Source organism: Primulina tabacum, chromosome 2 (genome assembly GCF_025594145.1).
Source record: "Primulina tabacum isolate GXHZ01 chromosome 2, ASM2559414v2, whole genome shotgun sequence".
In the NCBI taxonomy this organism is placed as follows: domain Eukaryota; kingdom Viridiplantae; phylum Streptophyta; class Magnoliopsida; order Lamiales; family Gesneriaceae; genus Primulina; species Primulina tabacum.
The window spans coordinates 51,023,326-51,041,229 of NC_134551.1; the positions used below are offsets into that span (position 1 = coordinate 51,023,326).

The window sequence follows — 17,904 nt, forward strand, 5'->3', positions numbered from 1 at the left end:
CACACCACATGTAGGTGGTCCAAGGACGCTGGCCTTGGAAGCAGACGTTGCAATTTTTGCGGCGTCCGCTCCTATTATTTGCGTTTTGTGATATTTTTGTACTATTTTTTATTTTATTGTATTTTTGAATTTTTTTACAAATATTAATTATAAAAAAACCCGTTAATATATGTGTATGCATTACGTGCATATTCAGTCGATTTTTTTTAATAAGTTCATTTGAAAATAAAAGAAAATTGAAAAATTAAATTAAAATTTAAAAATTTCTGATTTTAGCAAAAATTTAAAATTAATTTTTCATGAAAAATGGAACCTATAAATATATAGCATATATATTATATGTTCTGTTTATTCTTTTGCACAAATCGTTTTTCTATTTATTTATTTTTTTTGTGAATAATTATTACAAGTATACCTCAAATTGAATGCTTTTAAAACTATTTGATCCCACTCTTCATTTTTGCTGTGTGTGTTACATTTGTGAATTGTGATTACCGTTGAATGATGTGACTCAACACAAATGCTATAAACAAAATGGAGCTCGATTACTAATATATATTCAACTATTTACAAAGAAATAGCCTACACCAAGGGCCGAATCTCCCAGGTTTTGATACTCAGCATGGTGACATTTTGTACCGGAATGCGGCCTCGAAAAATATCCGGCAACCCGCAACCATTTCGCCTTCACAGTTGTTCGAGTGCAGCTGACATTGTGGCAGACGCCTCTTCCAGTGTTCTTTTCTTTTGCACGGTGGTAAATGCCTCGACAAGATCACCCTCCTCCCAATCATCGAACTCATCACTTCCAATACCGCATTCAAGTCCAGCATTTACCTAAAGGGAGCATCCCAAGAAAAAAGTGTGTCGCATTAGCATTGATAGAAGAAAACATCGGTAGAAGAACCAGTTAGCACAAACCTCTTTTACTATCTCCTTGACCCGTCTCAAGGAACCTAGGACACCAACATGAACTTCTTTGCCTTTTCTTCGTACACGAATCCCACAATCTTTCACTAGTTTTCCCTCCGTCACCATGCATCCAGCGACACGGCCACTGCCACTACTAAATACTTGCCTTATCTCTGCTGAACCAATCGGTACTTGCTCCTACAGAAATTTTTTTAAAAAAGACATTAGTTACTGCTTCTCAACGACACTGATAACGGGACATATAGGGATTTATTAACAAAATTTTCGTGAAAGATGCATCAGGAGCCACAAACAAGATATTTAAGATTTGAACCATCAAAATCTAGTGTTACATAATGATATTTTAGCATGAACTGAGGATCTTCCTAATGCAGTTTCTAAAAGATCAGGCAAGTTCATACATATGTTACGTTTCGATATTTTTAACGAATTCCAGTTTTGCACGGACATTACTAATCCAGGAAACATGCCAGAAATTGATTAAATAAAAAACAGAAACTCAAAATCCGTGTTTGTCTCTCTCAACTTAAGTGCTATCTGCACCTGAAATCAGATCGACTACCAAACAAGTCCATGAATCCACTAAATAACAAGAGACATATATTTTTACCCGCAGGTTTTAATACTGAACTCTCTAACACGAATCAAAGCATATGCTTACCTCAACAAGATCCAGAAGCCCCTCCATTGCATTGCGCACGTCATCAATAAGTTCATATATAACTTTATAAAGACGGATTTCAACACTTTTGTTATCTGCGTAACTCTTCACTGAACCAGGTGTTTTGACATTGAAGCCAAAAATAATAGCTTTGCTCGCCACCGCCAAATCAACATCACTGGTGCTCACATCCCCAGTAGCTTGCAGCAGGAACTTCAAAGTGATGTTTTCTTGAGGAAGCACTTGCAAAGCTTGCTTTACGGCCTCAATGGATCCCTGGTCAATATTAAAAAAATTATCTTAAAACACATTATCTGTATCACAGGTTTACTCATAAATTATGTGGTCATTTCTCAATCTTGAAGACAAATGATAAAAATAGCATTAGATGATTTAGTACAATTCATATCATTTCATAATTGAAAGCACATATGTCTATCTTGTTGCCTCTGAACAAACATATCTTAGCTCTTATATTTGTCAGTCTGTTGAAAAATTCGTGGATTTGCATCCGCATTTACTTTCTTCACATAGAGATTTCATATCAATTGATGAAACATCTGAGAATGTTATCATACCTAGAATAAATCTCTCAGGTGAGAGCACTCATGTTCAAGGCAATACTAAACACATAAGATTGTGTAGACCAAATTCTTTTCGAGCTAATCACAGAATATTTAGTCCATTTGTGATTTAATATTACCAACAATAGGATAATCATTTTGGCCAGTCCAAAATAATTTGATTTTAGGTATCTGCAGGTATAAAAGAATTGCATTATCTAACTAGTCATGGTTCCAAAGCATATTGATAACCCCACCTGAACATCAACCTTCAATATTATATTGAGTTGGTGCAGATCTAATCCAGCATTCTTCCCTGATGAAAGCAGCTGATGCCAAAGAAGAAAGCGTGACTTTCCCATCTCCAGCTTTTTCTGTCATACGTTCAGTTCGCAAATACTCCGCTCGTAACTCTGCCTTTTCTCGAGCAATATCAAGAGATGCAACGACCTCAAACTCATCACCAGCTAAAGGAACATTGCCCAATCCAAGAACCTGTCAAAGTGTTCATAGCAAATAAATTCAGTGGAAAAAAACAAAGTTAATGCTTCATGGTGTAATAGGAAATGTAAATGTCATCTCATGAAATAATTTATTAGTTTATTGATGACATCATATATATTTTGTTATTTTAATGGTATATAAATATTTTAAAATTTAGAGTAAATAGTAAAAATATAATAATAGAGTATTTTTGGGGAACGAAATTGAATTAAAAGTAATGATTATGCTGGGAGATCTAAAATTGAAAGAAAATAAGAGTTTTGGGAGATTGTATTGGAATATGTCACTTTAATTTATTTCCACAAACCAATTTCTCATTCCCTAAAAAAAATTCCACGTTTTCCTTTTCCCAATCAAAGTTTCACTCATTTTCATACTTCCCAATATAATCATTAGTCCTAACTAAACAATTCCATCCTTTCCCAAAAACCTCGCACTATACAAAATATACTATTTTCACATTTTATTATAATTTATTCAACCATTTTTGACATGATTTAACACCTATAATAATAACTTTATTTTCTCAAATAAAAGCAAATATATATTTTATTTCCCAAAACATTCTCCCAAAAAATTTCTCATAACTATTTTCCCAAAACTCCAAAAATAAAACCAAATATTTTGGCCTTACTTAGGAGAAAGGAACCATTTTCAAAAGGCTTCCTATATATCCAAGCTTCAAAAAAAAAAAAAAAGAGCAACATAAGCAACTGTCATGCGATTGAAGTGATGTAAGCCGGGAGAAGGCAAGGGGTGGATTGAATTGAAGAGTGAGTAAAATTTAGCAAGTGGAACACGAGAGTGAGTTAAATTACAACAGAAATCCTGTCAAACCACCCCATCAGAAAAATGAAGTCACCTCCAGGTAACAACAACAGTCTGTTAAGAAAGATTCGTTTGTAACATAGGTCATGATTGGTATGTTGGAATGAAACAAGCTAGGAATAAGATAACATTGGAATGAAATAAGAATGACTATTTCATTCCAATGATTGGTACCGAAAGAAATGAAAAATGAATAGAATGAAATTATTTTTAATAATCAAATATTTTTTAACTAAAAATCCAAAATAATAGCTACTCAAATAATAATCAATAATAATTATTAATATTCTATTAATTATTATAAAATTAACGTCATCATATACTAATATTACTATTATTTTTAACATTATTATTTTATTTATTAAAAATAAATATTCTTCAATAAAATATTATAGTAATAATTATAGAAAATTATTTTATTTATGTTTTTTATTTTTATTATATATTTATTTTTTTATTATCATGATTATTAACTTATTATTTTATTTATTTTAATTATGGATATTAGCATTAGTATTAAATCATCATTTTATATTATTAAACGACGATGATGTTGATGATGATGATGATAATTAGCATACTATTATTTTAATGATTATATTACGATTATTATTTTAAGTACTTTCTTTTTAAAATAATAAGATAATAATAATTTATTTACTATTTATTATTTCATTATTATTAATATAATTATTATATTATATTTTATTTATTATTATAATAATTATAAAAATAAAAACTATTATTATTATAATAATTATTATTATTACCATGAATATATAAATTTAAATTAGTTAAACTAAACAAGATAGTGATTTTGTAATGTATATAAGAATGAACCGTGAGAATGACTACTATTCTCATTCAAAATAGATAGAATGACTATCCCATAATATTCAAATGTCCTACCAAGTATGGGTACCGGTCCACCTTATTCTCTCTAACCAAACAAGAGGCATTTCCAACATCCGAATTGGTGTGTTTGCAAAGCTTCTAAAATATCAACTTTTCCTATTGAAATGACACCATGTACCAAAGAAAAACACGAAAAAAAATATCATTTCTCACAAAGTGTATCGCAAGTTGCAACAGCCATTCAAGCACATGAAATAACTGACAAAACACTCATGTGTGATTACAGTAAAAGATCATATGCAATTATCCTATTTAATAAATAGACAAAGATATGACATCGAAAATAAACATAACAACATACCTGTACTGGAATAGAAGGACCAGCTTCATCTACCTTTTTCCCCTGATCATCAAATATTGCCCGCACCTGAAATTTTGGAACAAGGAAATCTATCGGACAACAGCGGCAAATTAATACAAGACACTAAAGTTTCATGCACAAACCTTTCCAAACGCTTCACCACAAACTACTGTATCTCCTCTTCTGAGAGTCCCATTTTGCACAATAAAGGTAGCCACAGGTCCCTTGGATTTATCAAGACCTGCTTCAATCACTGTTCCTTTAGCACTCCTATCTGGATTAGCCTTCAGGTCTTGCAACTTAACAGGAACATTACAGCCAAAATTCAGAGCTATTGATATACAAATATAAACAAATAATTCAAAATATACTACAAGTATTTTCCATGTTTAATCATCCACTCTCCAAGAATCAAGCAGTAAAGTGACGGTGAGTTTGAATACAAGGAATTGAATCACAAGTATGTTTGCCATCAACCATAATTTTAAGCATATTAAGAGGTCCTTAGTAGAGAAGCATATGTCAAATCAAATGGGTGGAACAAAAGGGGTCAAGAATATAAACAAATGGAATGGCGACATATACTGAGAAGCTAAGAGCTAATACCATCATAAGCAAAAGAATAGTCTCAAGTACCTCAGCAACAAGCACGACAGTTTCCAGTAAATCATCTACATTCTCTCCCTTAAGAGCACTTATCTGTAATGAATGATTGAGTATTAGCGTCTATGCAAAAAAAAAAATTTAAGCCTCACACAGAATCCCAAGACTGTTTTGTCACCTTGACCATTGGTACGTCGCCACCCCACTCTTCAGGCATCAAACCAATGGAAGAAAGTTCTTGTAGAACTCGATCTGGGTTAGCTCCATCCTTATCTATCTAGAATAAGGGGAACGAAAATCAAAAGTTGTGGGAAAAAAAGAAAGTACCAAGGAAAGTTATATTTATCAATGAGCGTTAGTATTAAGATACCTTGTTTATAGCTACCACAATTGGCACCCCAGCCGCTTTGGCATGGGCAACAGCCTCACTTGTTTGAGGTCGGATTCCATCATCAGCTGCCACTACAATGATGGCAATGTCTGTCACTCTGGCTCCACGAGCTCTCATTGCCCCAAATGCCTATAGAAATATATTTGATGAATAAAATACAAGTTTACACGATTAAGCACTAAACCTCATTAAAGTGATCCAGTGGCACTCTTTTTAGAGCATGTATCGTATATTGAGAGAACAAGAAAGGAAAACTACAATAGTACCAGAATAAGACACAGAAAAGATTACCTCGTGTCCAGGAGTATCAAGAAAAACACATGTTTGTGGCTTGCCATCTATAGGTACTTGAACCTTATAAGCCCCAATTCCTTGTGTTATCCCACCAGCTTCAGATGCTGCCACCTACAATGTACAAGAGTTAGCGCTGATTTTCCTAGCAACTGTACTCATAAAAGTAGAGCATGTTCACAAACATGCATCAAATCCTCAGACTTGACAGTGATACGTCATATTAGCTATTACAAAGCCTTCAAATTGCATGCATACCTTGCTCTTCCGTATGTAATCCAAAAGCGTCGTCTGCATGAGAACAAACCTGTTAGATGGAGCTTGCATGCATCGAGCTATCAATTCAAATACCAAAGAACAAAAATGATGCTGTTCCTAACCTTTCCATGATCAACATGACCCATTATGGTCAAAACAGGAGGTCTATCTTTTAAGTTGTCAATGTCATCTTCATCAAAAATCTCTTTCTTTTTTGCCATGTCTTCCACCCTCACAGGGGTAGCATCAATGACTTCCACCTCATATTCTCTGCATACCATCTTCACCATGTCTTTGCTCAGCTTCTGAACACCATCAGGTTTAATTCCTTTGGAGTAGAAATACCCAAGAATTTCACCTTCACTGACGACCAAGTTGTAGGCCAACTCTTCGACCAACATGCCATCTTCACCAACTTCCATCATTTCTACTTTAACAGGAGCAGCGTCTTGGGCTGCTCGGAGTCTAGCAGCTTTTCGGCTTGCTTTACTCCATTTTCTTCCTTTTCTCAAAGTGGCAGCCCCAGGAATGGAAACATTGAGTTCTGATGCATCCTCGTCAAGAATTTCATTGTCATCATTAACCATGCGTCTTCGAGACCCTTCCCTGCCACTTTTTTTTCGAAATTCATCCTTAAATTTTCCAGGTACAGGGCTCTTCCCTGGCTTTGGAGGGGCTAAAACAGCTTGAGCAATCACAGGATCAACCACAGTTTTCTTAGCCGCAAATTTGTCTATTAAAATTGGTTTGCGCTCTTTCATCTTCATGCCTGCATCAGACTCATCAGAAACAGGAGACTTGGCAGCTGCGTTAACATCCTTCAAGACAACGGGTTTCTTGAGAAAAGGCGGGGGAGCTACAGAGGGTTTTGCCTGTAACTTTGGCTGAACTTTCTGAGGAGGCTGGGGGACCCTAGGTGGAGAAAAAGACTGAGATCCAGTCACCTCTCCTCCACCTATTATTTTAGGTTCCTGTTTCGGAGGTTCCTTCACAACTTTTTGCACATTTGTCACTGGATTACCCTTCCTCCAAACGCTCTTCACAGTCTTATACTTGTCCATCTCATTAACCATTTTGCCGTTTTTTTGCTTGGATATTTCATTCTTTGACTGATTATTCATTGGCGTATCCGCCATCTTGCCAGTCTCTAGCTTTTCTGCCTTCTCCAACACCTCCCCTAGTGACTCGATCATCTTACTTCTCTCATTGTCATTCACATTTTTATTGCCTAAACCTTCTCGAAGTCTGGGCTCATCCCAAGCCACACTCTGGAGGGGTTCAATTCCCGATTTTAGAACCGGCCTGGGGGCTGCCCTAAGAAATGTCTCATTGCCATTGTCTTTACCATCTTCGTACGTGGAATCAAGAGAAACCGAAGTACCTTGTTCTGCAACGTAATTAGTAGTTAAAGAAAATCTACAAACACCAGCATACCTCCATCTCTTACCAATCCAAAACCTTTTACAACTACAAAGGTTCCTGGGAAAAGATAACCTGCTAACTAGACAAACAGAACCATCAAAACTACCAAAAGACTTCACATTCACGCTTCCCAAATTCGTCAGGGAAGCTAAACAAGTCATTGTCAGAGCTTATGCACCATTAACCATCCACGGGAACCTTTTTCAGTATCAATCAGCACTTGAACATAAACCAATGAAATCTTCCAACCCCCAACAAAAACAAAAATATATAAAGATATCCAACCTTTATATCAGGCCTCCACACCCTCCGCTCACCAATATCGTTCAACCCGGCAAAGAAAATCCAGCAATTGAAGAAACCCAGTTCAGAAAGGCGTTAATTACATACGAGGAGTCAAAAATTGACAGTACATACCTACGAGCTTTAGAGTGAGTAGCTACGAATGCTAGATTTGGCAACAGTAGTTTCACGAGATGGGAAAATAGCAAGGGAACAGAGATGGGTTGAGTTGTGCTTGTGTGGCTATTTCTTTTCCTGTCAATTTTTTGACAATTTGCATGATAAGGCTTTGGCTGAGATTTCCGATTTTTGTTTTTCTTCCTCCCAATTTTTCCATTCCTTACACATCGTTTTTTTTCTTTTATCGTTTTTTGCCCTTCATCTATCACTACAACATTTTCCTATTCCACAATTTTCTCAGCCTCACATTATCCACTTTACGTGTCTCGCTCCCTCTCGTGTCAAATGTGATATTCTTCATTTGTTCGTAGTTTTATATATTTTTTCTTCTCTCAAAAATATTACACGAAAATTCCTACGAGACTCTTCAATAGATACGATGAACTCGTACCATAATGTCATAGTTCAATCCCTCCCTTCATAGGTCATATCTGTTTTAAGCTTGTTATACATGATTTGTTTAGTGTGGTTTATCCGGTCAACGTAGTATGTAAGCTACTGCATTTACTCTTTAGGTTTACCCAAAACATACCAAACTTAGCGATCGTGAGTTCTCAATGTTAGAAAAAACTAACATGAGACTATCTCATGATAAATTTTATGGCTTCAATCCGACATAGTTCATAAAAAATATTACTTTTATATTAAAAGTAATTTTTTTTGTAAATATGAATTATAAGATTATAAATTTGTTAGACCGTTTAACAGGATACTTACTCAAAAAATTAAAACCCGAGACGACGTGTTTTTAGGTGGAGTGTGACATTTTTTTTCCGCGGATATATTTGTGAAACTTATTCTCACGGAATTTGCAAAAGCTTTTATAATTCTTAAACCCCAAAAAGCACTTGTCTAAAAACCTCTATTAAAAATTCAAACTTCCTACATCAACTTCACCAATCCGTCAGAGATCCGACTCTGAATATGGGCTGATTTGCCCTGTGCCCGAAAACAAACACCGGCCCAAACGTATTTTGGGCCTGGATTACTACTCCTAATAACTTAGCTGATCACGCTGCCTGCCCATCCCCATCTCCAATCGTGTCTTCTATCTAATTTTACACATTTTAGGAAATTATACCCAACGAGGGGGAAATTGCAAATAATACAGATACACCCTTTGTACCATATTACACAAACGCAAAAATGTTTGAAAAGAAACATATGTATTCCTTGCCAAAACTTAGCCATCAGTTCAATATAATTCTGCACTTTTTTTGATACAATCATCGATTTTTCCTAGCATGTTTATCATCGAGTAAGTCTTTAACAATCGCTTTTAACATAAAAAAAATATCAGATTGAATTAGAGTTTTTGTGTTCACAATTTATAGAATGTCCATATATAAAAAAAAATTGAAATAAAAATCGAGATGTCTCAAACTTGAAACTTTATTTTATATCAAAACATAAAATTATTTGTTATACGTTGTTATTATAAAATAAAAATCAATAAAAAAACATAATGCATATTATAATATGATAATATATAATTTCCAGTGTTTAATTTTAGATGCACATGAATCTCACTACACTCTGCCTCGGTCTCTTTCTCGCGGTACGTAACCGAAGTTGAAAGAGGCCACACACAACCCAACACTCGCCCACATATACGTGTGCACAGGGACATTATGAAGGACGAGGCTATAAGCTCCACCGGTGACCCGCTGTTGCCGCCCAGATCTCCTCCCCCTACTCCGACTCCCGCCGCTAGGTGAATTTACTTAACTGCCCTCGCACGCCCTTTCCGCTCCCAGTGTTTATCACGCTTTGTGGGTTTTTTTTTTCCAGAAAGTAGTGAGTGATCAATTAAGTTTGAGAAGGTGATCGACTATCGAGTTGTCTGTTTAGATGCTTTTTTCCGTTCTATTTTGAAGATTTGTTGTTTTAGAGAATGAGCTTTTTGCTTGTGTGTGGAGTTTCTCGGTAATCGTTGGATTGATTTAGTTTGATATGGGGGTTTTTTGCGTTTTGATACAAATTCAGCTCTTTTGTTTTCGATTATTCTGAACAATTAAAGCTACCATGAATTCCATTTGGTCGATTCTTGAGATAAAACCTTATAGTCTGAGAAGAATTTTTCATTTCTTTTTACCCTTTCCTCAACTTGTGTCCAGGATCTCTTAAATGGGTAACTTTTAATGTCAAATGGAGCTTGAAGTTAATTGAATATGGTGATATTTCAAGTTTCATAATTTCTTAAAACGATCAGGTGTGGCTTTGTTGTCATTTTTCAGTTATGCTTTAACTAAGGCAAACTTTGACACGCATTTGGAATGAGTTTTCAAAGTTTGCTTATAGTTTGTTGAGAAACTTTGCTCCTCAGTTATTTGGTGAAGGAATGGGTTCTTTGCCTAAAGCCCTGATCTGACTGTGTTGGGGAGATTGATGGTGAATTATTGAAAAAGGAGGAGATGAATTTGGCTCTATATTCTCGTTAAGATTGAATTTATTGAATAGTTTATGAGTGCAAGCTACTAGCTCTCTCAAATTGACTATGGTTTTTCTTCATCGTTAATTAATATATGTTTTGCTATTTTCTTTAATCAGTTCCGCTGGGGCATCATCTCCTGCTGTTCCTATCAATGCTGGAAGCACAGACTGGTTTGATCAAGGGCAGAATTCGAAAGGGGGATCCCTTTCTCGTGCAGGTTCACAGCGCATGTACACATCTTTGAGCACGAGTGCTGGTGGTTCTGCTCTTGGTTCTTCGCAGCCTTCCTGCAGGCCCTGGGAAAGGGGTGATCTACTAAGGCGCCTGTCGACATTCAAACCTTCTAATTGGTTTGGAAAGCCTAAGGTTCTCACTTGCTTGCTTCGCTATGTTGTGGTTGGCATATTAAAAGTCCTGGTCTTTTTCTCATACTTCTCATACAGTCAATTGACCGTGTTTTGCCCTTTTCATTTAATATTTCTTATTTGTGTTTGGGAAAATTGCATTTAGAAACGTGCATTTTTTATTTGTAAATGATTAACTAAACTTTGATACAGGCTATAATTGTAATTAATTACAACAAACCTAACATGCTAAAGTTTTCCAACATTTCTGCTTATTTACATAATTATATTGTCAAGATGACGAATTCTTACCTTACAGATGAGTTGAACTCAGCACAATTGTGGCTTCTAAGCATAAGCTACTTACTGTTTTTCCCTTCTCACTTAATATTTATTATTTGTGAAACTTGGAGATTCAGAAATATATATTATTGATTTGTAAATGATAAAAGAGATAAACTTTTACACAGGCTGTGATGCATGACTGTAAACTGAAACAAATCAAATAACAATCCTAACACACGTCATAGTTAATTATAACGATCCTAACGTGATAGAATTTCCAGCATTTCTGCTTATTTACATTACTACATTGTTAAGGTGGTGATTGTTTACCTTTTAGATAAGTTGAACTAGGCACAATTTTGGATACAACCATAGGATCCATGTAATGAGTATAAGAAATCACCAATTATATGCCAGAATGATTTGACAAGTATTGTTTCCTCAGCATATTGTTTCATTTGTGTAAGTTGGAAACTATGTGGTCTCAAAAGAGAGATCGAAGTGGGAATAGATTGGTGGTTTTGGTCCCGAATCTAGTGAGGATATTTGCTAGGGTGTGGAAAATCAAGTGATTTTGTCTTGGTCAATGAGGAAAACATCAGATATGTTTCTAGTTCTGTTAGGCTTGCAGAAAATATTACTTTGGAAGTAGGATGATCTACACGTGTAGTTCAACTTTCCTTGAGTTTGGGGCACACGAAGATACTAATTTCTAGTGAACTTGGCAGATTAAAAATTACAGGGACAGATGGAAAATTAGCACTCCCCCATTGAATTCCATTTTGATGTGGTCTTCTCCACGTATAGTTTTCCTTTATGCTAGCCTGTTTTTCTGTGTTCCATTTTTTATCCCTGAATTTTTTTTTGTATCAACCTTGATTCAGGCTGCCGGTTCTCTGGACTGCGCCCGAAGAGGCTGGGTGAATGCAGGAGTTGATAAAATTGAATGTGAATCTTGTGGTGCAATTTTGAAGTTTGTTTCATCAGCAACCTGGACTCCTTCTCAAGGTGATTCATGCTGTTAGTTTTTTACTATATAGATGCCTCAAATATGCAAGATTTAAGATTGTTATTTAGACTCTGTTGTTGGTAGTAGACCAGGTTCAAGTATATTATGACGTCCGAGGATTCATTTGAGAAAGTTTTTCTACAATTTGATGATCTCAATCTGAATCGTAGAAGTTATATTACTTATTAGATATTGAACATATATCTGCCAAGTCCAATTACTCTATATATATTGAAAATTCATAAGTCCTCCGACAAAAGGAAGGAGGTAAAAGGAGAAGTATTTGATCTATGTGATATTTGATGATTTATTGTGCAAGTTCTTAGCTAAAACTATTCTCACAATTTTGGGAATCAGTTTTCTGTGTGGCCATGGAGCTACTCGGTCATTTTGGCTATTCTCTTAGATGTATAACCGACTCTAAGGGTTTCGAACCAGTCAAACAATCATCATGGAGGAAGTTCATTTGGGCGTAGTTTGTCACTGAATAAGATTGTTAAACATTTATGGGCTCTCCTAGTTCCTATAAACCTCTCAGAGTCTCCAACTCGCAGCTAGTAAGGTTCCCCTGGCTATGTATAACTCGTGTGATGGTTGGTACTGTGCTGCTGTAAATGAATATTGGAGTCCTAGCATGCTGTATCCGATCTAAGTGGAGATGACTTAAGCAACTTATTTTATAGCGAAGCTGCTAAAATTGGCTGAAAAGAGTGAAGCTACACGCAAACTTGACACTCTACTGTGCACTGAAGTACTGCTGACTTGGCCTGTGCTCAAATTGTTTTCCATTTTAACACGATTTTCCTTACTAGATCTCCCAAAGTTGAGCAATCAGGATTTCATAGCTCTATCATATAGTTCTAGTAAGCATTTACTATTTGTTACTTGAATCTTTTTTAAAAAAGTAAGCTAAAGCCTTGGTGATCTGCTTATTTGTCATATACATAGAAAATTCCATGACTTGGAAAGGGTTTTTTTTATTGCAGTAGGTCCATTTATGATGAAGAGGGGATACCGCTCTTATTTGTCTGTTGTCACCAGTTAGTACTATTAATTACCTCCAGATAATAATATATTTAAGCCTAAATTTTCTGGTAATCATTAGCTGTATTTATGTATAATTCCTGAAATGTCAGACATTGTCTGGTGATGGTTGTCTTGAAGATTTTTAGATTTTTTACACCAAATTGGCTTGTCTTTTGGTTTGTAACATCGAATTTCTTTGAGTTTCCCTTGATAACATAGTTTCAAGATTCCAGTGGTCTACAAAAGTACTATGAGGATGAGGGATGGACTTTTATGTTTATATCTTCCACCCAAGTTTGTTATTATATGAATTATATTAATCAAGGATATTCTCGTTCTGTGTTGCTCATTATATTTCTTAGCAATTCATCATCATCTTTACTCTTTAGTAGACATTGGTTGCTTCTTTTAGCAGAAACAAGATTTTTTGGTTGCTGTAATTACTCACTGCTCTACTCTCATGTTTCTGTCTTCTGTGGTAGCTGGTGGTGCTGGGGAAGAATTTGCCAAGAAACTTGATGAAGGGCATAGAGTTACTTGTCCATGGATAGGAAACTGCTGTGCAGATAGTTTAGTGCAATTCCCGCCAACTCCACCATCAGCACTTATTGGTGGTTACAAGGACCGTTGTGATGGATTACTCCAGTTTACCTCACTTCCGGTTGTGGCTGTATCTGCGATTGTGCGAATGCAGGCATCAAGGGGCCCGGAAATTGATCGTTTAATGGCTCACTCCCTGTTTTCAGGCAGTGAATCTGGCATTAAGTTGGAGATTTTATTAGGAGCTGACAACTCCAGAGAAGATTTTTTCACATACACTCGAGTAATTAATGAATGGAGTTTCAGGGTTAATTTTTTTTATAAGCTCTTCCCGGCGAATAGCTTTTGATTGACGTTATGCTAATATTGTAGGCTCAGAAGTTGATAAGCCTGTGTGGATGGGAACCGAGGTGGCTTCCAAATGTTCAGGATTGTGAAGAACATTCTGCTCAGTCAGACAGAAATGGATACTCAATTGGTCCATCAAAATATCGCGGTCCTCCTCGCGATCCTGACCGTGGAAAAAAAGCATTATGTTCTTCCTCTAAAAAGGATAACAAAATAAATGAAATGACTGTTAACAAGTCTAAAGGTGTATCAAGATCCCCTTTGTTGGATTGTAGCTTATGTGGTGCAACAATTAGAATCTGGGACTTCCGCACTGTCTCACGCCCTGCTTGTTATGTTCCCAATAATATTGAGGTTCCTGAAACCACCAAGAAGATGATACTGACGCGTGGAATAAGTGCAGCAAGTGGCATTAGTGGATGGGTTGCTGCAGATGGTACCGGAAAAGAGCATGCAGAGGACCCTGATGAGGCTGAAACTGATGAAGGAAAATCATTGTCAAATATCGGAGTAGATCTGAATCTCACTATATCAGCTGCGGTGTCATCTTCACGGTTGAACGTGGCCGTTATGTCTAATCAATACCAAGATGTGCATATAGGCAGATATTTATTGATCAGTCAGCCCTCTAGCAGTGAGGTTGGAGATCGTGCTGCCTCATATGAATCACATGGTCCCAGTTCTCGCAAGCGGAACTTAGATGAAGGTGGTAGCACAGTTGACATTCCACCATTATTTATGCAACAGGCAGATAGCATCGAAGGGACTGTCATTGACCGTGATGGTGATGAAGTCGATGATGGTAAACAGTACTCTGCTGGCCCTTCAAAGCGTTCTCGTGGCTCCGATATCATTGAGCCCCGCATGTCATCATACACAAAAGTTTCCTATGGTGCTGGTCCTAGCCAGTTGTTTGGTTTTGATTTAGGTGATTATGCTCCTAAAGATGAATTTTTTGACCTTGGACACGATCAGGTAATTGGTAATCCATCCGCTAGAGATTCAACACGTGTCTCCTCTGTTATTGCTATGGACACTATCTATCACAGTGCAGATAATGATTCTATGGAAAGTGTTGAAAACTTTCCAGGAGACTTTGACGACATACATTTGCCTTCTACATCTACGGCCAAGAACACAGATCCCCTTGAGACATCTGAATTGAACTATAGTAATCAAGCACAGCAGAGTACTTGCCCAGCTGTTGTAAGAAGTGCTGGTGAAATGGTTGTTAGCAGCACAAACGAAGAAGAAGTCGTGAATGCAGATACTGTTACTGCACAAGGGAGAGATGGTCCCAGCTTTGGAATTAGTGGAGGAAGTGTTGGAATGGGTGCTAGCCATGAAGCTGAAATTCATGGAACTGAAGCTTCTGTCTATCGAATTGATAGCATTGTTGCTGATGTAGAACCTGTTGCTGAGATAACAGATGCCCAGGGTCAGACAGGGGAATTTGCTCCAGATCCTGGGGTAATGGGTGATTTTGTACCTGAGGAAATGGATCGCGAGGATCCTCATGGTGATAGTCAGGATCTGATGTCTCGATCTATAGGAAGGGCGGATAGTGGCTCCAAAATCATTGGCTCGGCCAAGGCAGAATCTGTTGAGAGTGGTGAAAAGACCAGTAGCATGAGGGCCACTCCCCATCAGAACAGTCCCCATCCTTCTGTTTCTTGCAATGCCATTTTATGCTCTGGGTTTGAATTATCCAAGGAAGAAGTTACCCAGGCTGCCAAAATAACTGATGATGGCGGATATGTTGAATCTGGCTATTTGGTTGCAAGTGGGACGGGTATGTTGTGAAGCTTTTGATGAATGAGCTTAACTGCTGCCTGTGTAATATATTGATCTGATTTTTGTAGGATTCTGTTGATAATAGAATCAATTATCTTCACGTTTTAAGGCAGCCAATTTTTTTTTTTTTTAAAAGTGATTGCTGGTGGTGGGTTCCACTTTCTGGATACTCTGTGCTGTGTTTGGTGTATGATCCCGATCTTCTGCATCATGCTTGTGAATGGTTGCGCTAAAGCCAATTCTTTATATGCTTCAGTTATCATTTGATTACTTTTCATATTATCTTGCTAATTTTAGGAACCTTTATATCTGTAGTAGTTCAACCTTAGTAACGAGGTGTTTTGTTAATTTGGATTGTTGTTAGGGCCTCCCAATGGCGAAAGTAACTATGATGAAGCCATTGAATTCGATCCAATTAAGCATCATAATTACTTCTGTCCTTGGGTGAACGGTAATGTTGCAGCAGCAGGGTGTGGTAGCAGTAGCGGCTCTAGTTCCACTGCTGGTTCTTTAGCGCTTTGTGGTTGGCAGCTGACTTTAGACGCTTTGGATGCTTTCCAAGCACAAGGAAACATTCCTGTCCAAACAGTGGAGTCAGAATCAGCCGCTTCCATGTATAAGGTTTGAAAAATCCTCTTTTTGGTCTGCTTGCTGTTCCCCATCTATTTATAGGACCTGTAAAAATTTCGAAAAAATACAAATCTATTTCTCAAAATGATAGGATGTGAAAATAGAAATTTGCATACACCATACTTATCTGGGGTCTCTCTCTTCATGTTATTTACTCCACGTTCTTCATTTGCCTGCATTAATGATTCGATTTTTTAGCTTTTTAAAACTGGATTCTGAAAATTATATATACTGTCGAGTCTGTCTTAACCAGGCCTTTCTATATGTCATCATCCTCGTATTTGTGGGAAACTACTTGATCACCTGGCACAACTTGCAGGATGACCATCTAACTCCTGGTCGGAAACTCTTGGCTCCCCAGTCTCTCAGCAAGAACCGTGGCAAAAAATGAATTTGGATCAAAGATGCAGAACTTGGTAACATCCTCGTCACTGAATAACTACTCAGTGAAAAAAACTAGATAAAAAAAAAACCGAATTATTTTCTTAAATTATCCACTAACCATCCTTCCTTTTGCCTTAATTTTACATTTTCTTTTGTCTGCCGTTGCATTGCAAATATTTGTTGCATTTAATTTGTGAAGAAGCATAATGAATATAATTTTTACGTGCTTGCAGTTTGTGATTATCAGACATCGATCGGAGCTCGTGAGGTCTAGAAGTTATCTGTTGCTTTCGTGGTTTTTTCTTCAGTCGAAACCAAGATTTGATCAACTGTTATTTGTTTCAGATACAAGGGACCCTTGTCCCCCACCCCATCCCAATTGCTTATTTTCTTTTGATTCTGGAGCTTTGTCAATAAATGTTTGGTGTATTGTTCAACTAGGGAGAGACATGGCACTTGGTTTTGTGAACTGTAATCCAAGACTCCTGGTTTCAATCCCCAAGTATTTGTACGATTTTATTTAAAATATGAAGATATTTTTTTGCTCTAATTTCGCTGTCCGTATTTTTTTATGTGAAAATTATATTTTTATGACAATAGGAGGCTTGATATTGTTTTTATAAATCAACCATTTTTCTGAAACTACCATCTATTAGCTCAAAATTTTCATATCCTCAAATTTGTTGGGGGTGAAAATTAGTTGTTTTATATCTTTGCAAATTCCTGAAGTGTTGTTCCTGTCGAGAAGTGATTCTATGTTGGGCGATTTTACTCTTACTCTAGGAAAATTAGTTGCTTTTTCCGTCCTTGATTTCGGGTTAACAACGTTTGATGAATGGGTTGGTGATGTTTTTCGATCGAGAATATCATGTTTTAGTGTTGTTTCGCTCGGATTTTATATGGTGACAATACATGCAGTTGTCCAATATGAAGCTAGTTTTGTTAATGTGCAACGGTCTCATGTATCTATATGTCTCA

General features: G+C 36.6%; 2 protein-coding genes across 2 annotated transcripts; one reads left to right on the plus strand and one right to left on the minus strand.

Moving 5' to 3' along the window:
• Positions 1 to 491: 491 nt before the first annotated feature.
• Positions 492 to 8,310, minus strand: LOC142536705 (translation initiation factor IF-2, chloroplastic-like). Its single transcript, XM_075641983.1, is given in 13 exon segments — positions 492 to 837; positions 922 to 1,110; positions 1,595 to 1,870; positions 2,415 to 2,483; positions 2,485 to 2,652; positions 4,706 to 4,771; positions 4,849 to 5,004; positions 5,342 to 5,404; positions 5,487 to 5,585; positions 5,679 to 5,828; positions 5,991 to 6,104; positions 6,249 to 6,281; positions 6,371 to 8,310. Coding segments are annotated over 13 exon segments (2,994 nt in total). The 5' UTR covers positions 7,832 to 8,310; the 3' UTR covers positions 492 to 687.
• Positions 8,311 to 9,640: 1,330 nt separating this feature from the next.
• Positions 9,641 to 17,476, plus strand: LOC142536706 (uncharacterized). Its single transcript, XM_075641985.1, has 8 exons — positions 9,641 to 9,846; positions 10,683 to 10,932; positions 12,080 to 12,203; positions 13,713 to 14,053; positions 14,143 to 15,910; positions 16,277 to 16,533; positions 16,862 to 16,958; positions 17,160 to 17,476. Exons 1-7 carry the CDS (start codon positions 9,764 to 9,766, stop codon positions 16,931 to 16,933), a joined length of 2,895 nt encoding a protein of 964 aa, XP_075498100.1. The 5' UTR covers positions 9,641 to 9,763; the 3' UTR covers positions 16,934 to 16,958; positions 17,160 to 17,476.
• Positions 17,477 to 17,904: the final 428 nt, after the last annotated feature.